The sequence below is a fragment of the Schistosoma haematobium genome, chromosome ZW (assembly GCF_000699445.3).
Source record: "Schistosoma haematobium chromosome ZW, whole genome shotgun sequence".
Lineage (NCBI taxonomy): Eukaryota > Metazoa > Platyhelminthes > Trematoda > Strigeidida > Schistosomatidae > Schistosoma > Schistosoma haematobium.
In genome coordinates, this window is record NC_067195.1 from 44651428 (window position 1) to 44673823 (window position 22396).

The 22396-nt window shown below is 37.9% G+C and overlaps 1 protein-coding gene across 2 annotated transcripts in view; it reads right to left on the reverse strand.

The window, feature by feature from the left end:
* ANKRD17_1 (Ankyrin repeat domain-containing protein 17) overlaps positions 1-22396 on the reverse strand; it is a gene marked incomplete at its 3' end in the record, with an annotated part of 30840 nt that overhangs the window by 7246 nt on the left and 1198 nt on the right. Inside the window, exons 4-16 of one of the 2 annotated variants that reach the window (XM_035731397.2) lie at positions 21994-22356; positions 20603-20936; positions 19546-20021; positions 18743-19331; positions 16481-16914; positions 15532-16326; positions 12200-12940; positions 11286-11818; positions 10945-11006; positions 10622-10821; positions 9320-9733; positions 7923-8248; positions 938-4377 (exon numbers count right to left, since the gene is read on the reverse strand). In XM_035731397.2, the coding sequence (XP_035587031.1) occupies positions 938-4377; positions 7923-8248; positions 9320-9733; positions 10622-10821; positions 10945-11006; positions 11286-11818; positions 12200-12940; positions 15532-16326; positions 16481-16914; positions 18743-19331; positions 19546-20021; positions 20603-20936; positions 21994-22356 (8707 nt within the window). Of the gene's footprint in view, positions 1-937; positions 4378-7922; positions 10822-10944; positions 11007-11285; positions 11819-12199; positions 12941-15531; positions 16327-16480; positions 16915-18742; positions 19332-19545; positions 22357-22396 lie in introns of both variants that reach the window. The other variant, XM_051211521.1, reaches the window with a different exon arrangement.

Sequence of the window (22396 nt, forward strand, 5' to 3'; positions counted from 1 at the left end):
TAAAACTAGTCCTTATCTCAACTGACCGACTAGATAACACAAGCGTAGGATTAATGCATAACTAAAATCTCCAGAAAAAGATATGGTTGGTGAATAAAAGTGGGAAAACAGGCCAAGAAATTTATGACACAACGGCTAATAATAATGATATTAAGTGATGTCTATAATTCATATGAATAGCTATCGAGCGATTCATTTTAATATGACAAATCACTCAAGAAATTGAATATTTTTTAGTTTGGGTTTCTATAGAATAACACAAGGACTGAAAAGCTACACAACATATATTATTTTAACGCGGACAAGAGTCAACGTAATGTTATTTATTAGCTACAATCTTAGCACAGTAACGAATCTTCTTGCAACTACAGTAATGTAGTATAAAACAACCAGAAGAGTATATTGTGCTTAGAACTGATAAAACACTAACTTACTAAACAAATTCACGCCCAAGTAAAAGAACATAAAAGTTTAAATTAAGTGGAAATGTATAAAGAAAGTCAGATATGTTGATTTTAATGACGGGATAAGTAAATGAAGTGTAATCCAGTAAGTAAGCACACGTCTTACACTGCAAATCATATATGTTGCCAGGCTGGTTAACAGTACTAATCAACTGAACAAAAAAACTTGAAGAAGCAAGTATAATTGATACGCACTAGTTAATTGTCCGTACGGATGAATAACAATGTTTTCATCGAAAAATGTTCACATACAACCACTTATAACTTTGAAGAAGGTAGATTTTGAAGCCTACTGAACGAACAATTGTAATGCACTGTTCTATGTAATGTTAAAATCAGGATATACACCAGAAGTGTTGTTCAGCAAACGTCACATAAAAATTTTGCTGTAAACACTCTACTACTACAAAAACTTTTAGTCAAGTATTAATCGTGCAAAAGGCTCAAAATATATCAATTAAAAAAGTCTTTACCGTTAAGCAAATGAGATGTATAGTTTGTATTTGGATGGACGACTGATGTAGCACTACACACAGGTTGGATGCTAGGTTGAACATAACCGGTCATAAAAGGAGGAGGAGTGTAAGATCCACCTGGACCAGATGAACACATAGACAATTGTGTTTGATTAATCATAGGATGTGATGAATTACCCAAACGAGTTGATAATCCACTTGTGGTCTGTTGATTTAAGGCTGAAATAGTACCTGGGCCTAAAGAAAGTTGCTGTTGTAACGGGAATGACTGTTGTTGAGTCATAGGGAAAACGGAAGAAAATTGATTATTCAAAGGCATTGAAGAAGTCGATGGAGAACAAAAACCACTTGGAAAACCATTTAATGCTGTAGATCGTGATTCTAAATATGCAGAGGTACCAGACATTGGAGGCTTGAACCGGAAAGATGCATTTAGGGGAGTATTTGTTGAGGATGTTGGCAACATACTTTGCGTGTTTGAAATGTTTAAACCTGAAGAGCAATTACTAATCTGAGTTTGTTGATGAGCGGACTGTAAATATGATAATCCAACGGGATTCGATTTCTGGAGAGACGCTTGTGTGACCATTTGACGCAAGACACCAGATTGAGCTCCTTGGGTAGAGTATTGATCTTGAAATTGATCAGGTACAGAGTGATTAGAGAAGTCATTTCGGAGTAAGGAAGCCTGAATTAATGAGTCAGCTGATTCAGCACTAGCCTTCAAGTTTGGTACGACTTGGTTAAGTGTTTGGAACGACGGTTGGAAACCTATTGAGTTGGGATTCAAATCGGGTCTCGAAGCAGACCATAATATTGGCATAGAGTGGAGAGAACCGATAGGATCGCGCGTTTGTGATACGTTTGTAACAACTGGGACAGAGTCCATAGCTGAGTGACTGTCGATGATCGAACTACTGACACTAGTGGATGTAATTGTTAATGTGTTGGAGGCTACTGAGAACGTAGTGTTCTTCACAAATGCAGAAGACGATGGTGCAGGAGCTGCAGATGAGTCAGAAGTTTGCCATTCACATGACCTATCAGGTCGAAAATGATTTGAGATTGAATCATGACGAAAATCAGGATTGTGAATGTCTGAAGCGATAGCACGCTTTGTTGGTGTAAAAAGTGTAGTGTCATTAGCACCGCCGTTTACGGAAACATTTGTGTTACCATTAACATCCAAGGATAAAAGCGATGGTGGGAAGGAATCGTTTAGACTAAGGGAGACGGAAGTAGCTGTTACATTTGCATTTCTTTGATGCGCGCTGCGTTCAGAACCCGGAGCCCTAGCAAATGACTTTGTTTGAGTTGTAGTTGTAGGCGGTGTAGAAACATAAGCTGAAGTGTGTGTGTTACCGGAACCCATTGGAGTATTCGACTGAGAAGTCTGCATAACTCCACAAGTAGGAGAAACTGTCAAAGGTCCATAATTAGACGGTGATGTGGTAGAAAGCGTTGTTAGGGGGAATGAATTTGAGACAGATGCTGTATGAACTGTAGAAACGGGACTGTCAAATACACTAATGGAAAGCATGTATGTTAAGTCACCAGATGAGGTATTTATCTTAAGTTTATCCATTCCAAACGAAATGCCTTCGACGGGGCAATTTACAGACGAAGAGGAAACATGTGTGTTAGATAAACATGACGGATTCCTCATATTTGACACAGTTACTGCCGGTATTGTTGTTGTCGTGGCTGTTCTTGATTGAGTAACTTTGGTGGATTTAGAAGGATTCAAGGGTGGAAAGCTAACTTCATCTAAAGAATCAGTACAGAAATCGCCGACATTAGAAAGCGATGGAATAAAATCTGGAAACATTTGACTACTCGATGGAAACGGAGATAAATTGAGAGATAGTAACGAAACAGGAGTTGTTGTTGGTAATGACAAAGCTGGAGCCGGTGCAGTCATTAAGTTTTGAACGGTAGTTTTTGACTGACTGCGAACACTTTTTACTATCTGGTTGTCTACTGGCTTAACGAGGCGCGATGAATGAGTACTTATTCCTGCCGCAGCAACGGAAGCGAAATTACCCTTTGAAGAGCTGGTATTTGAGACTTTAGAACTCCAACTCGTTGATCCAGAAGTTGTCTTCAGACCGGAAGATATCAAAGGAATCAAAGTAGCTGTTGTACTTGAAAACGTGCTATTGCTACTGTTATTAGGGATGGATATTGTGGGTGTTTTTGTGGGTTTTGGGACTACGGGAAGCGGAGTTGGTTGAGTTGAGGTAGATCGAGTGGTATTTGCAGCTACGGGATTAGTTACAGATTTCCCAGTTCTACGAGTTCTGTTACTTGGGTTGATAACCTTAACATTAGACAACCCGCTTTTAATTGTATTCTGGACTGTCACACTAGTTGCACCATTCAACCTAGAAGTAAGAGAGCCTAAAGCAGTACCAGAAAGCGACATGCTTGATGGTAGAGTAGAAGACTTTTTTAAAGCGTGATACATTAGTAGGACATCATTGCCAGCAATTGAACCGTCGAGAAGTCCCTGAATCGTTTCATAAGTTCGCTGGACAGCTTCGCTGGGACCTTTCAAATAGACCATACGCTCTGTTACTTCATCACTTCGCGCACTTTCGATATCTATTTGAATCCCACTCATATTTCTTAGGGCACTAACAACTGCCCCACCCTGACCTATGACTTTCCCAATATCATGCCTTGAAACAGGAATTGAAAGTCGACGTTTATAAGAACTGTTGCTAGAGTTGGTAGTCTTCCAATCAGCCATCTCATTACTTACACGCGAAGAAACGTGTGTACTCACTGTAGTGCGTTGAGATCGCGTACTGTTAGATGGTACGACTACAGTCCATGTATTTGAATCACTGACAACATTCGAACTTTTGCCCATATTAAAATACTGACCAAAATGAGCACTTTGGGACTCGATGAGCAAGTTCCAGTTTTCACTATCCCCACTTGGAGAAAGAGCGTAACAAGGAGAGATTGAGGAATTAATAGGGTCCTGAATTTCTGGGCTGGGTGATTTACTGACTTTATCCAAATCGAAAGCAGTGTTGTTTTCGGCAGCTGCACGTTTTGCTGCTCGTTGGCTTTGTTTCTTGTTTCGATGTTTTTCACGTTTGGCTTCTGTTACAGCCGCAGCATTCGATTCAGCTTCTTGTGAACAAAAACTGTTATCAACAGAATCAGAATCGTGTTGAACATTGGATTTTTCAACATTAGTTATGGAAGCATCAGAATTAAGATGTACATCTTTTACAATCTGTTGATTAAGTTTAGTAGACTCTGGTGACATTGGTACAACAGTAACAAGTGAATCAGAGGGATTACGAAAGGCAGAACATTGCTTGTCATCTACATCATAAATTATAGCATCTGACAGTTGGTTACATAGTGAGGATTCTTGGGCATGTTGTAGGACACGTGACAGTGTTGGACTATGTTCAACTCTGAAAAACAAATAATAATAAACAAATAAATAGCATTGCAGTGCTAAAGCAGAAAAAATGCCAATTTATAAATAAAGTTGATACAAAACTTAGAATTCCGCCAAGTTGAAACCAAAACATACAACTTGATACACCAAGTTGTAGTTGAAAGGTTTTACGGGTTTCATGGTTAAGCAATAATTTGCCGACATGGCGATGTATTTAACCATCTGAAGCTAAAGGACCATAACATAACGTCCTCGAATAGTTACGGATAGTTGCTCAACATTTGGATTCGCATAAAATGTTATCTAAATGAAACAAAGATCAACTGTTCATGTATTTTTACAATCATACAAAGACTTCACCCTATCTATCCAATAATGGTGGTTTAAGCTTAAAAAGAATCTCTGGAATGTCACACTCAAATTCATTTGTTTGGGATTGAAAGTGTAACAAATCTCGCTGATTAAAAACTTGAATGTTCATGCATGAAAAGACATTAACTTTACAAAGGCTCAAAGAGTACTCTAGTTATCATTGATGGATTTTAAATTTTCAAGGTTAGCTATACCAGTAGTTGCATATAAGATGACATACACAGAAGCTTCGTAAACAGGATTAAGAATAAAAATATACGATGGAACCAAAGGATAGCAGCGAACCAATCAAACACAAGGTACCGCTTCATGAATTTTGTGTGGAATTTCTCCATCAATAAGCTACAGAACATTTTTACATGATAGTTGATATCAGTTCGTGACGAAAACTAACTCTAATTTCTAATCCTGACCCCTAACCCTAATTGCTAATCTTGATTTCTAACTCCATTCAGAACTGGATAAGCAATTGATATTTATCGAGATCTTTTTTGAATCGCTCAAAGTTGTTTCTCTACTTTAGCCCCACCGACTATGAAAGATAACGTAAAAATAATGGTACCATCAGCACATTAACTTTATATCTGGTGAAGACAGTATATTAGCGACAACGGGGTATAAAACACGTTTTAACGAAAAACGACCATAGAATTTAAACAGGACTGCTAGACCAAGAGCTACTGAAGAGGAGAATAAACAGAAACAATGCTAACAATTGTGGTAATACCATACAATAAAAACAGTCCAAATACAGATAAATATTAATCCCTAGAGAAGGAAAACAAATGTAAAACATCGAATTTTACCAAACGAATTGTCTAGGATGAAGGATGCTACTCCGAAGATGCTGCCATACATATTTTTATATAAAACACGGAAATGGAATTAACTGATAAACGGAAGTTGAAGTCGATGAAATAATCGTGCGCATAAAAGCATTGCACATAATATTCACCACAAATGAAGATGAACAAAGTTTTTTGGAGAGGACCATTAAACATAGTCTTGTACACATTTGAAAATGGATGTGCTACTTAGACAATCTTAATGTGCTAAATAGCGTTTTCATTCACACTAGTCTTAGACACCATACATGATTTCGAACCATTTAATAAAATCAGCAAAAAGGGAGGAACTGGTTGTTTATCAATAATCCGTAAAAATTTTGATTAGACAGAAACATTCAATTGCTACTAGCTTAGATATGGTAAGAAGTGAACCATACTGTTATTCATGCATTCGTGCACATATTGGTAAATAAACAGAATCTCTGCACATAAGGAAACAGCGTATAGCTGTATCTGTTCTTAAATCATAAACACAAATGAATAATAAACCATAATAACTAGCATATACGGATCACTGGTGAAACGTTGTACACGATGAGCAGCGGTGAGTGGCCAAAGCAAAAGAGATGGAAAAAGTAGAGGTGACAGGTAACAGTCAACAACTGTTCTAACTTATCAAGGAAACAGGTCTTAAGAATCCGGCTACTTGTCATACGATCACGGAAAAAGATGCGGATTTTATTTACTCTCAACCAAGGGGATTGAATCAGTGGGCAGAACACTAGGGGACAATTTAACTAACCTTTAGCCATACTTTAGTTACCCATTATTTCCAAGCAATCTAAATGGGAAATTGCTGTAATTTATCCAAATATTAGTGAAGTTGGACGTGGATCAATATACCAAATATTCAGCCTTCGGCAGATTCTGGAACATGGACATACTTTTCGATGTCCGACTACAGTTGCATTCCTTGACATTAAGGCAGTGTTCCACTCTGCTGATTGTGAAGTTCTCTGATAATGTCTGCCGTTGAAAGGCGTACCAGAGAAGTACATTAACCTTGTACAAACTCTCTACTCAAACACTACTGGTCAAATTAGAGCTTATGGAGGACTGTCATTGGAATTGGCTACTTCAACAGGTGTTCGTCAAGGTTGTCTGCTTTCTCTTTATTTAACTTTGTCATAGACACGCTTTTAGAGATAGCACTTTGCTCGTTTGTCTTTTCAGGGATTGATTTTCTACCACGAGATTCACTTATTAACTTAGAATACATAGGCGAAATAGTTTGTTTCATAAAGACGCCGAAAAATAGTCTTCTGATCACCTCAAGCAACAATGCAAGCACGTTTGAGATGCGGTTCTCTCCCTCTAAATGTAAAACTTAACTTATCTTAGAAGTCTCATCAGTCCTGATAGTTTGGGGTGTGAAGGAATCTCGGCATGGATTTAGAAGACTCACCTAGCATTTACCAACTCGTATTACTTGTAGCGAAGGCGAGATATCCGTCTGTCAACCAAGGGACGAATTTACTGGGCAGCTGTTTGTCCCATTCTACATTATGGGTGTCAGACATAGCTATTAAGGATACTCGTAGCCTACTAGTATTCTATCATAGGGGTCTACGAAGCATTGTCATGTGCTCTGGGACCACTGGATAAGTAATGCCTGAGTTAGGAATAGGGCAATAAGTAAAAATTGCAAACCAATTGATGAGATAGTGATTGTTCATCAACTGAGGTGATTGGAACACATGTTACATATGCCTGATCACTGCCTACCTCAACGGGAGATGTTTTCTGGTGTAGGAAAGGCTGGAAGAAAACTAGGTGCGGTCAAACCGAAACATGGCATCAGTTCATGAAGTCGCTAACAATTGGACTTAACCATGATTTATATACTCTTCGATGTCCAAATTTTCATCCCCACTAATATTGTTACTACCCCTACTTTCTGAGATTCGGTCTGACAACATCTCCCTATGCTCATTAGGTATGGGAACTTGAAGTGACGAATGTACGTACTTACCAGGTTTTACGCACAATCATAGTAGTTTAATGATGCATAATTAAGGGGAACTTGAATATTGCTGCTTGAAAATGCAGTTTACATAATGAAATAGCACAGAGAAAGGCTATGAACAAAATTAATTTGATTGAGTAAATTTTTAATTAACTACATCACTGTTTCGGTGAATGTTGAGAAAACTTTGGTTCTAAACCGATAGAAAAACGAAGTAATGTAACTTTAAACGTTTAAAACCCTATATATGTAGTATATGTTTAGAAGAAAACGTAACTACGAACAGAATTGATGGTAAATACATGGTCCTAGCGTAAATGCTTACAAAAGCTGTGAACATAAAAGACGTAAAAAATATTTATTAAGACTCACCTAAACTGTTCATCACGATCCTGATTAGTACGTTTATTTTCATTGGTTTCAGCAGTTGTATTACTTCGAGATGACGCATCGACATTACAATCTGTATGTGTTTGATTTATGCCTTTAACTTGGCGTTCTTTTTCTTGCTTTGCTTTACGCTTCATGCGTTTCCTTTCTCGTTTTCGAGCTTGCATAGCTTCTCGATTAGCTCGTTCCTCTTCTTCCTGTTCAATTTGTTCCAAAAGGCAATCAGCATTCTTCTTCGCCTCACCTTCTTGTTTTTCTTTAGCAGCTATAATAATTTCCCTGCACTGTTGACAGCGTTTAGCCAGCTCCTGAGTTTTTTTTAAAGAAAGCAGAATCGAGATTATTGGTTATGCTAATCGATGTTTTAATAAAAATTCATAAAACATACAAGACATACTTCGCGGTATGAAAAAATCTGGAAGTGAGTAACGAACTGCCATGTTGCTTACTTGTATAAAGATACATCTATCAAAAAAATGCATCATCGAAAGATTAGCGAAATCACCAGACTGGCGAATAACATACTTTCGCAACATAAGACGTACTAAAAAACATCATTAGAAAATGAGGAAATACAGTATGAAGGTAATATGCTTATTTGAGTGCCATTACAGGAAATATGATATACCGTTACTTCATATACATATTAAAATATATAGGGAATCTTCATACAGGCAATCCGAACAAGCATAAGTAGAATACAAGATGAGTAGTGAATAAAGAACTCGATCTTAAAAAACAGAAATGTTTTAGTTCCTTCATATCAAAATGTAGGCTCTTGAGATCACAATAACCTAAAAGGTAGTGAAAACAACATTATTATTTACCCTGCCATTATTAGTGTATGAAAATAATGAACAAAGTTCAATACCACTAAACTTTGGTCAATACACACAATAACGCATGTTCATATACATGATAAATAAAAAAAACTATAAAGCAAGTCTTTTGAATGTTTGATTTTACTGAAACAATTTACAATGTTACTTACATCAGCAGTATTGGGAATAAAAACAATTTCACGTACTTTCAATTGCGAAATGTTCCAAGATGGATTTTGTGGTTACCCATATCTAAGAATTGTAGGATACCATCTATGTTGTAAGAAGCGAAAGTTTATAGTTCAATACTGCCTAGGATAGCAGGATAGTGAAAATTCCTTAACTATGACGAAATATCTACTTAATTTTTTCTAGCTGATGTTATACCGTCATTGAAAATTTTAAGTTGGACATTTACTCAAAAATCATCTATATAAATATAATAATAAAAGCATTTAAAATTTGGTGATGATTATACTAAAAGCAAACAGCTACAAGCAGTATTTATACGTAAACCCCAATTAAAATTATGATAGCCAAAATTATGAAATTTCTTACCGGATTACAAAATGAACAGTTCCCAGATGAAAATGAATCAAAGCTAACAGAACATCCACTAGACGAAGAAATCCTATCCGTACTATGAACAGATGCGACATCATCCTCCAAAACGAAACTCTCATCATCATGTGTACTACTACAATAATCCTCATTCGATATGGACAGGTTTTGTTTTGAGAATGTACAGGACAAATTAGTAAGTAATAAATCCAAGTCGGGTGAGTTTTGAGGGGATTGGAAGCTAGCTGATATAGGATTTTCATCACACAAAGTCAGAGGAGCAACATGATTAGGCGGAGGATGGGAAGTGTTGGTTAACGCATGAGGTTGCCAGCGCCTTAGTGAATATGATGATGGATTTTGCGCTGCAATTTCGAAACGCGTACTTGCTATCACATTGGTGGAATTATACTTGGTTAGGTAAAGATAATGTGTCATGCTGCTAGGGTATGAGAAAACAATGCAGTGACGTTGTTAAACGCATGCCAACGTAATGACCTGCAAATACTAAGAAAGTGTTTGAAAAGTTGAGCTAAGGTCTCACTAAAAGACGATATATCATAATCCAATAGCATTCAGGCAGGCAAATCTGCACAGGTTGCGCGAGTAAACAATGGCTTAAATCTGATTCGCCTAGAAAGCAGATGTATGTTATTGGCAGACATGTTAGCCAATAGTAACATGGGGCTAGAGCACGTGATGATGAGACCAAAACAGACAGATCTCTAGGTCTTTAATTAACATTGACAAGGATAAAACTTTGGCTAATAAAAATGAGTGAGAAAAATACATCATCACATGTCTGATTAAAATATAGACACACAAGGTCGACCAATCTTGATAGGATAATACAAGATAGAATAATGTAGGCGGCGAGGATCAGTGATATATGACAAAATGTTTGCCTACAAGTACTATTTATTAACACAACTGTTGAGTCCACTATACATTTTCAACAAAGCGGAGCATTAGAGATGTACTGTACATGTAGTTAATTAGTCGGGTTGTTAACTGCCGAAAATCAATACAATGAATTTGTTTTTTTTTTAATTACATGAGAGGTAGTCAGCTATATAGTATATGCAACAAATAATAGTTAGATGATCAATAACTAGCAAAAGCCTATCGAAGTAATATACCTAAGAATTACTCAGATTGTAACAAAAAAACTGATAAATACAAATCAATGCGTGTTAAATTGAAACAGAATATAATTTGTATAAAATGGTTGATTTAGATATCCAATAAGGTTACATGTGAAAGTGAATGAACTTCAAAAGTAACAACTTTAAAACTCACCTTGTCCGTTACTGCAGTTTTAATATGTCTAATACAATCCTTATCAGATGGGAACTGAGTTACATATTGAACTAACAAGCGCACCACATTAATGTGACCTTTGCGAAAAGCTGCCATTAAACAACTGACTTTTCTATTGTCTTGGCTATTCACATCTGCATTGTACTGGATAAGACTTTGAACGACCTCAAGGTGACCACCTAACAAACAAATAGCGATAATATATGGAAAACAAATATGAACATAAAAACGCACACACGAAATAAATCTGCGGGTGGTTGAAGAAAGATTTTTAAAATAAATTTATGATAGGGGTAACTTACCGTTTGAAGCTAACCATAGTGGGGTGGCACCTTTTTTATTTCGTGCTTCAACAACTCCACCTCTGCAAATAAAGAGAACAATATACTACTTAAATTTGTCAGTAGTTGGCTGGTGGTAGTAGGAAAATTTAGGACGATTCACAACATTTCTGAGTTTTATTACCGTAATCAATTTATTTAAAAATACACGTTCACTTGGTAGAATCGGACTGAAATGTCTAGTCAACTAGCTTCCTTAACAAGTAGCTATTTTGATAAATTGTTGACAGTGGCTGTAATATAGCACTAAGCTACATAGTTTTTAAGTAAGGAATTAACTAAGAAAAATGTGTTAAACCCACTTTTCCAAGAGCAAGTTGACGAATTTCGCATTGCCTTTATCGGCTGCAATGGTCAGAGCTGTGTCTCTGGAACTTGGTACGGGTGACGCATTGACATCAGCCCCATGATCTAACAGGATTCTCCCAACTTCTACATAATCACCAGAGGCAGCTTCCATTAGAGGAGTAAGACCAGTTTTCGCACGATGTTCAATATTGGCCTTGCGTTCGACCAAAAGTTGTACAACTTCGTAACGACCTTGAAAGCATGCTAAGGTCAAAGCAGTATTGCGGTTAGTTTCAATGTGTGCGTTTATATCCGAGCCATGTTCAAGTAACAAACGAACAGCTGCAGTATGTCCATTCATAGAAGCTAACATAAGGGGAGAGATTCCAAGCTTTGAACCGGTTCTCGAATTTATTTCTGCACCATGACGTAGAAGCAATTGTATAACCTCAACATATCCTCCCGACGCAGCCAAACTCAGCGGAGTGTAATCAGATATATTCCGATGTTCTTTGTTGGCACCACGGTTCAGTAGTTCTTCGACGATCTACAAAGTAACACAGGATCAAAATACAATGTAAAGCAAACATTTTGTTTGTTTTAGTCATTATCCAAATACTTCTCAGTACACTGAGCTTTACAGAAGCAAGATTTCAAAAAGATTTAAACAGAAAAACCTCAGATAAGCAATGAGCAGTAGTGTAAGCGACTATCCAGGTGTTGTGTACGTAACAAAACGCCTGGCATTACTGAATATTCTCGTAATCTATGGTGACCAGCTTATGGTTACTAGCAAGTATAATTTCTTACTGTAATTAACATTAAAATGATAAGGTATATCAGATCGAAGGCTAAATAATTAAGCACGAAGAGGGGTTTAGATTAATAGATAGGAATGAATGTCATAAGTTTATGATCGAAAACTGACCTCTAATTTTCCATGAGAACACGCTATTGACAGAGCCGTATCTTTTGTGCGATCCACTTGTGCCTCAATGTCTGCGCCATAATCAAGCAGCAATGAGACGACAGAGCGCTGATTGGCACACACAGCAGTATGGAGTGGTGTGTGTGATTTTTTGTCACGATGTTCTTTGTCAGCTCCACGTTCCAACAACAGACGAACAAGATCAACAAATCCCCCACTACACGCCAAAGTTAGAGCTGTCTCCATACTGGATTCAATACAAGCATTAACATCAATTAAAGATGGTACATTTAAGGGAGATATTGTATCTCCCATCATAGACAAGTTGTTAGAAGCAACTGCAGCCATGTCATTGGGTGACAAACCATGGTTCGGTATAGAAGCACTTCCAGATGATAGGATAGACTGGGGTCCTACTGGCAGAACTCTACTTCCACTTACTGGTAACAATGTTGGGTGTGCGACATGTTGGTATCCTGCCATTGCTGAGGGATTGTAAGCGATCGTTCCCGCTTGATTTACCATTAAACTATCGATGGAAATAGCGGACGACTGTTGTGGGACATGAAGTAAATTGTTAGAACCGATTAGATTATCTCCGCAAGTTGATACATTCAGAGAATGATGATGATGATGGTGGTGATGATGCATATTGTTATGAACACCCATATGACTCAAATTCGCTACTGAAGCTGTCGTGGCTGTAGCATCAAACGCACAAGCAAAATGTGATCCAGGATGCTGAAAATAAAAATTGAACGGTTAATATTCCACATATACGACGATAAATTCAGTGATAAATCACACACTACGAACGAATGTTTGCCCTAAAAGTAATGAAGTTACTAGAAAGTAATCGGGAGTTCACTTGAGATGCGTTTTACCTGTATAACGTACTGTAGTTATGAATTAGTCGAACTCATTATTTATGATATAGTCGCAGATAGGACTTATTAAATTGCTTCTAAATGAGTGGAAATCTGAACACAACTTAGACATTAACTGAAAATCGAAAACAGTTTAAAAAGGAAGTATGGATTGTACATGAAAATTTAAGTTCACGCAACAATACATTGGTGGGAACAATAATACAACAAAGTCGATAGAGCATCTTGAAGTCACTGGCAATTCGAATTCAGCTGTATTATTGCGGTCAGAATTTTCAAAAAATTCCTCGACTTCAAGCTCAGAGGCTCAAATTTTGGTTACATGATATTCAGCTGAGTCTATGAAGTCTACGAAAAACCAACCCCCACAAAGCACCAAACAATCTCACAAAAACCATTGTGGTTTTCAACTATAGCACAATAGCACATCAGATGCTCTCATAGTTATGAATCAAATTGTACGATAAATGTACATTGTAAAAGAAGGGGGGAAGTAACTATTTTACACTTAATGACAATGAGACGGTTGTAGTCCGTAGAAGGAAAAAGGATATAACTTCCACGAAAACTGAAGAATTCGTTAAACAAGTCAAAGGTATCATTGTCTTATTAGTGTTGCCAAAGAAGGGTCTCAAATCATTTTATGGGGGAGTTGATAGGACGACCGAAAATTAGGCCTAACAGCGATTTTTTGATTGATTGGGGAATCAGTGACTTACAAGTTTATTTGCTCCAATCGCCTATAACATTTCATAACGTTTATTTTGTGTTGTCCTCTATGTAAGCGCGTTATTTTATTACACAAAAAACTAATGCATCTGGTTAGTATTCTTGTTTTGATTTTAAATCACTGGCAAGCTTAAGTCAATAATACAATCTGGTAAGCCCCCACCACTTAACAACATCGTATCATTGAGCTCATCTATTGATTAGTATTCTATTTATAACAAAGAATCAGGAAGCGATAATGAGAAATGGTGATGCAGAATCAAATTAATTTTGTCGGTCTGGAGAATGAATTTTGAAGAAATTCTATCCCATACACACGAACAAATGTTTGCCCCCAAATGCCCTGGTACGGCCGAGAGTGGGGAGAGTCCGCTCTCCCTCTCAAAATGCTCTCACATGGCCGTGAGTATATAGCTTTTGCCAGGGAAGTGCTACTCACTGCCTTCTCGTGGCAGGGGTGTTGTCTACGAAAATGAGAGGATGAAAAGCGAATGTCCAGCGCTTTAACCGGATTCCAAACAAATAGTGCACATGGGCTCCAGTATCCTGAGGGAAAAAATGGCGTATGAACCAATTTCCGGTCACCGGCTACCATGGGACTGCATCTCCTTACGATGCTCCACTGTCTTGTGGATCAGACCTTCAGGTCGAAGGCTCGAGGAGTGACCCCTTAAGGAAACCACCTGCTTCGGTTTGGGCACCCTGGCAGTATCACAGCCCTCACGCATATCGAATGAGATTTGTGTGGCGCATATGTATTTGGTGCCTCCTTGTACCAATATCTATGTGTTAAAATAAATAAATAAAGATGAGGACAACTAGTGTAGCAACAGCCACCGTATCAGTAGCCTCAACATACACAAAGGAAACAGCAAGATACTCAAATACAACCCAGAGAACACCAACCAAATCACACTTGATGGAGAAGCTCTGGAAGATGTGGAGTCTTTCACGTATCTGGAAAGAATCATCGATGAACAAGGAGGATCCGATGCAGACGTAAAGGTAAGGATATGTAAAGCAAGGGCTCTATTACTACAACTGAAGGACATATGGAATTCAAAGCAACTGTCAACTAATATCAAAGTAAGAATCTTCAATACGAGCATCAAGAAAGTTCTGCTGTGCGGAGCTGGAACTTGGAGAATTATCACAACCATCATCAAAAGATACAAGTATTTATAAACATTTATCTACGCAAGACATTCAATATCCGCCAGCCGGATACCATTAGCAACAGCCTGCTGTGGAAGAGAACAAACCAGCTTCTAGCTGAGGAGGAAACTAGGAAAAGACTCTGGAGATGGACAAGACATAAATTGTGGAAATCAACAAACTGCATCACGAGGCAAGCACTAACTCTAAATACTGAATGGAAACAGAAAAGAGGAAGACTAAAGAACACATTGAGTCGGGAACTGGGAGCAGACATGAAAAGAATGAATAGCAAATGGAAAGAACTGGAAAGGAATGCCCAAGATAAGGTTGAATGGAGAGTGCTGGTGGATGGCCTATGCTCCCCCAGAAGGGACAACAGGCGTAAGTAATTAAGGGTAAATATGGCTATAAATTAACCCTGTGAACACTAATGTGTGAACTGAAAACCAAGAATACCTGTAAAATGAACAAAACCAAATAGTTATATGATGACTGCTCTAATATTCTAACTGTACTAAGGAGTTTGCCTAATGTATAGTAGATAAAAACCGTACTCACGTGAAAATGACGATAACATGTAAGTATATCATGGTTTAAACCAGCTTCATGAATGACAGCTTGAGTTGTTGCAAGACCGACAGAATCCACGAGATTGCTTAAATACGAGGAATCAATGCAAGGTCCTAATACGTCAGAGGTTTTATCCAATCCATAGTCGTAAGAATTTAGTGCAGGTAAAATAGACTCGACGGATGTTGAAGTTGTTTTATTGGCACGGCATAAGAAGTTGGCACTATGGACAGAAGACATTGAACATTCTGATGTTGATAACGCGGAGCATGATGAATGGCAAGAAGACATAACCGGTGTTACATTTGCAGCGGCACTAAAGTTATGATCGTTGGAGTCAGTGAGGTCTGGTTGATCATCAGGTACTTTGCTAAGTGTTGGGCCACACTCAGTGGAAAAAGAAATTGGTTCCGGAAACTGTGTATCACAGGAAGTCGAAAGCAGACCTGTCCACTGGGTGGTTTTAGACAAGACGGCATCAGCTGAAGATGTATGAATACATCTAGGTGAAAGGTGTTGTTCCAGTACTTCACAACCATTTCCAGGATACGAAGAATGAGCACGACACTGTGATTGTTGATCAATTAACTTGCTAAGAGCCAAAACGGCAGCATTAGTACTCATAGCGATTGCGGTTGGAGAATCCAGATTGGTTCCATTTCGTTGACTAATAGCAGTACGAGCAGCACGAAGTGTGCTGAAGGGACACATGACAGCTTCAAATCGTTTGATCAATTCATCTTTATCCGCTTTCAAATCAGGCATCAGCTCTTGAAAAAGTGCCTTGAATAAAAGAAAGTAAATGAATGTTGACAAATCCAAAACTAGTATAAACATTAAAAAATTGCCTGAGTTTAACTACAGAACTGTCACCATAGTAAAAGTGGTTTTAATTCAGATAAGAAAAATATGTTGAATATTAAATTGGAAAGCTCACCAGTAGACCAGCACTAAAGTCATCTGTAAGGTCAATTGAAGATCCAGCAACCATGGATGAAGCACTGCTTCCACTGCTGGTTGAACTACCTCCACTGATGCTACCAATACTATTAGTTGTACTAGATGATGGTCCCGTTCCACTAGCACCTAGTGTTGCCTGAGTTAACACAGTTTGAACACTAGTTATCCCGGTAACTGAATCGACAGCAGCAGTGACAGAAGTAGTTTGAAAATTTAAATGCGCATTGTGAGCCATAATCGAACAGTTTGAAGGTAAAGTAGTACATGATCCATTTGTTGATAAAGAAGTTCCAGGAAGAAGCTCGAATGTATTGTTGTTTGTCAACAAAATCTGATCATGCAATGGTCCAGAAGTATGTGTGTGTGAAAGTATAGCGCTGACTGGAGGACACATAACCAAAGGTGCATCCACTGTAAGTCAATCAACATATGAGAGTAGCAGTGATTATAAGAAGCTTATGAGTTTACGAAAAGTCAGTGAGTTAGCCAAATACATTCATCTGGATTATGATTATGCGATCAGTAACTAAATGGTAGATGGTTGAGCTAATAAAGCTCTAAGCTTAATATACAACCTTAACTGTTTAGAACATTAACAATCCTTGAGGATTATTAGATGATTATTCGATAGAGACACATCTGTTTATCTGAGAAATTCGTTAGTTAAACGTGGAAAAACTTGACTCAAGTTTAAGGGATAGCGTTTTTTTTATTGTGGGAGTTATGCTTTTTAATAGGATGCAAGCACTTATCAAGTGCAATTAATCAGATATATGCAATCTATAGTATAATGCCAACTATTAGCAAAACCGTTAACAAAGATCACTGGAGATTTATCACATTTAAACATACTACAAAAAGATCAACCTAATTAATATTAACACAAGACCGAATTAATGATGGAAAATGCCTCAAAGTATTAAACCACAACATAACTTACCCATAATCAAGAAAGAATTAAATAAGATGGAATTAAAAGTTTGGTTTTAGCGGATTATGATTGCGAGTAAATAGTTTACAAGCTTGTAGGCCATCTTTTTTACACGAAAATAAGTTTCAACTAATGGTCTGTTAAGAGGGAAATGTACTTTGTATACTCACTTGAAACTTGATTAGAATGTCACTTTATGGTGCGTGTGTAGCAATTAGTATTGTGACACACCTGCGTGATTTAATATAACTTTCGGACAGATGCATTATTCCAATCTTTCTTTTTACGGTCACCCATATATTTGTCCTTCTCAAATACTTGTAGCTTTGATCACATTTTACAAATGTCTGTACACCAGTACAAATGTATCTGTCCATCTCCTGTATTTATTAGATGATTTGTAAAGAAGAGTCGCCTTATTATCCTCAAAGTCGGTGTGCTATTGAGCTCCAATGGCTTATACAATCATTGCATCTTTAGCTGCCTGGTTACCGAAATGAATTTATGAAATACAGACATCAGCAACACTCACATATCGACTATGGATATACCGTTGTTCTAAGCACGTTAATTCAACAGAACATATACGAAGTAAGTAGGATTTTGTCTACATTATTAGTGATCCGAACAAATCGGAGTTAGACAAAGGGTAACTAAAGATATGTGAACATAACAAGCCCTATTGTGAGTGTATATTAACATAAAATGCAAGGTCCCCGACTAATGATACAATTAATTTAACTGTGAAATCCCCTTGTATTCACTAAAAAAAAATCTAGTGGGAAACAATGAAACGCAAACACATCCACGCTATAGATGTCAATATAGAAAAGGGGAATGGGTGGGTTTTTTTCTACTTTAGGTTTGCTTTACGGTTATCTTTTCAGGAAAAGTTTTGATGAGCGAATGCATATCTACAGTGACTACAAAAACCAACCTGTATATTGCTTTTTGCATTAACCAGAGCATGTTCCACGTTGCTTATTATTCTCTCAGCCCCGATTGGAATTTAGTGATACTAATATTGCTACTGATTGCACATTAGTAGTCAAATACGATTTACGCAATTTAAGCACTAGGCACAAAATGTTTTCACTAGATAGCAAACAACCAAATTAGAGTGCAGTATTATTAATTTATCTTTTTTGCCGGATTGGGATTAAGATTTCACCCAAGAGGAACTTTTATTACCCAAGATTTTACGCTACAGAAAGACAGTTTGTCTAAAAGCAAGAACATCCAGTACATAAAAATAAAACTGATCATTAGTTAGTCATTATACTGATAGCTTAAGCATGTAAAAAATACCTGAACTGGTAATAGCTGAGTTTATTGTATGCTGCTGCTGTTGTTGGTGAACTAAAGCAGCTGCCCCGGCTGCCCATCCAACAGCATATGCGTTGGCCAGTGCCGCATTTATATGAGTTGTGGGCTGAACAGAGTTAGTTGACGTAGAAAGACTGGAAGGAGCCTGAAACGAAAGTTGTTGGTGTGAATGACAGGAATGCGAATGACCTTGTGAGTGCATATGTGAATGAGATGGGTCAAGGCACATATCCATGTTGGTTATTCCGGAGACAGAAATAGGTAAAGGCGGTGGGGGTGGTGGCATGATAACATTGCCGATTGTAGGTACGCCATTCACGAGTGATTGGTAAGCAGAACGCTGGTCATGAGAAAATTGGTGTTGAGTTTGATGTTGGTTCAATGTATTCGCAACAAGCTGAACAGAAGCATTTGGAAGCATGGACGACGGCTGACTGAGACATTTAGGATAGTCTAAAATGAGTCTCAGAACTGCTGGATTTCCAGAACGAGCAGCTTCGATTAGCATTGTAGAACCATCTCTTAACTGATATTGAGGATCAGCACCATGTTGAAGAAGGAACTCTACCATCTATAGGAGGAAATGTCAGTAAATAACAAGTTAAGCGAGTTTAAAAATGATTAAGTTTCCTGAATGCATTAGACGTTCTTAAGATAAGGCAGTGGTTAAAATCCCAACAAACAATTTTGCCTGATTAATGTATAAAAGTGATTGTCATACTCAGAAAACCAGTGAAACGTTTATCTTAGCAAATGTACTGAACACTACTCTAAAGATAACCTACCTTTGCATGTCCGCCACTACAAGCTAACGACAAGGCATTGGCATCATTCTGTGAGGTAGGCTGGTCAATCGCTACTCCACGCTCTAAAAATAACTGGACAACTTCCAAATGACCTGTTCTTGCAGCCTTCATCAATGGAGTTCGTCCTCCTTCTGTCATAGCTCCAAAAACGGCTCCCCAGTCAAGCAACTTCTCGCAAACTTTGACATGCCCATTTTCAGCTGCATAATGAAGCGCCGTGTCTCCAGTGGCGGTCACTGCATTCACTAATGCTCCACGCTCCAACAAACGCCGGACAAGTTCTAGATGTCCCTCTTGAGCAGCTTCCATCAAAGGAGTAGAACAACCAACTCCGCCAACTTCAATATCAGCACCAGCATTTAAAAGCATTTCACAGACTTCTATGAATCCGCCACAGGCTGCAAGCGTGAGAGCAGTTTCTTGGGTTTCCTCCGTTCTTGCGTTAACTTCAGCACCTAAACAGATCGCAAGATATTCATATGAAGGCAAAGTAACCAGAAACAATATAACCTGAGTCCTAATTAGCACTTTCGTATAGTCGCTTGTTGAACCAAATAACATTTCAAATGTTAATATGCATCTTAAGATCTAAATTTGGTATTATCGTATTATACGATTCAAAATATTCGTGGTTTTTATTTAAGAATTAAAATGCGATATGAAGAACTACTATGAAACTCAGGTTGATAGGGGAATAAAGAGGAATAAACACAGAGAATAGGGTTCTAAGAAAAAAAGAGATGAATTTGAGGAATAAGTATGGGATAACAAAATCTACGGGAACGGATAACACAACCCTATTAAATACATAATACAGAAAATTCTCTTGGATTCGCTGTTTAGTTAGGTGTAAAGACTTGAAAGGAATACAACACACGACACATGCTAACAGCAAGTCGGTCAGTTAAGAAAAGAATTGACATATAATTAGCATCATTAGTGATAATGACGCAAATATTCAAGACAAAGTACATTAATGCAGGTTGTACTGAATTTTTTTATTAAAAATTTACAGAATAAATACTCATCAACTCACCTACTGCAAGCAATAAAGCGACAGTTTCTTCATGACCTTCTCTTGCAGCTTCCATTAAGGGTGTATAGCCCTCGTCATTCACCTCTTCAATATCTGCTCCATATCCAATTAACAGATGTGCAAGCTCAGTATGGCCTCCACAAGCGGCCAAAGTTAGAGGGGACTCGAAACTATCTTGTGGTATGTTCACGTTCGCGCCATGAGCAAGGAGTAATCGAGCAACTTCGACATGACCTTCCATTGCAGCTTCCATTAGAGCAGTGTGCATTTCATCAGTACGATGTTCGTGATCGGCTCCTGCAGTCAACAGGAAGCGGACCATTTCCGCATGACCCTTTGAAAAAAAGCACTACCAGGATAAGGAAACATCTACTTATTCAGTTCTCGAGTGTTTGATGTGAACAGCATTAGTAGCAAAACTTGTAACACTACATCTTTTTAATAGTTCTTGTTCTTTACATATGCCTTAACGACATCCAGTAAACCATCTGTGCGAACTGTAAATGGATGCAATGTAGATTCACGCGATAAACTGAGCTCCACGTTATAAAGTTCGATCGTACTATTTTTGCCCCAAAACTCAAGTACATAAAGTCATATTTGAGGGCATGGCTAACTGGCTAAGACAGGTGTTTAAAAGTATGGACTGAACCTTTATACAAAGAATATACCAGACAAGGAAACGGGGAACAAATGGGGTTACTATGCTAAAAACAACACTCCAACCAGCTTAAATATGGAGTTCACACTGTTTAAATAGGAAACACTTGGCGTAACAGTCTTGCTAATGCATCCATGAGTTACGACTCTTTAAATCTAGGTAGTGGTTTTGGAACACGCGTCACTTATACTTGATGGAATTGATTATGGAACGTAATGATGAGCTAAATTTGCCAGACCGCAATCCCCTGATATAAGTAGACGGTAACACCAGGAAAAATTGATGGCCAGGAACATATTGATTACAAATACAAATATTTCATTTATAGGAAAATGACTGTTGAGAGGGACACCCAGACGGTAGCTATCCAACTGTAAATCCTATCCAAAATTGAGACGAAACATAGTTGACTCAACGCACGAAACAAGTCTATAAATTAGATGAGGCGTTATGATTGTGTTATTTGATACAAACGGAATAGGACTACGGATAAAAAATGGTACTCGGGACTACACTGTCCTTTTTACAAACTAAAAAACTGTAGAGTAATATGCTCGCAGTCCGTTACATGAACCGTAAGACAGCATTTAAACCCTTAACAGTTGTTTTAGATCTTAACTTCCTAACACCTAATAAACGTGCACTGATGCTACTATAAGCCAGTGTCCATAGGATCGAATTATACGGAAAGTTTTGCTGATAGATTTCAATAGGAATATCGTACACATACTTTGTAGCTTGCCAGAGTTAGTGCGGATTCTTTGAATTCCGCTGAATGTGTGTTAATATCGCATCCATGCTTTATAAGGCAACGAGCGACGTCTACGTGCCCGTTACTTGTAGCTTCCATCAAAGGTGTATGACCAGTATCATTTTGAACTTCCATTGGGCTATTGTACTGTAGTAAAAGACAAACACACTCCAAGTGACCGGAAGTAGCAGCATAATGTAGTGCAGTATTTCCTGTGTTCGACTTTTGGACAACACATGCTCCATGTTCCAACAGCAACTTCACAATATCAGTATAACCAACACTAGCAGCTTCCATCAATGGAGTGCACTCAACTTTCTTACCACGAAAGTTTGGATCAGACTACAAATTGAGTATTAAAATACCAAATATGTGAATGTAC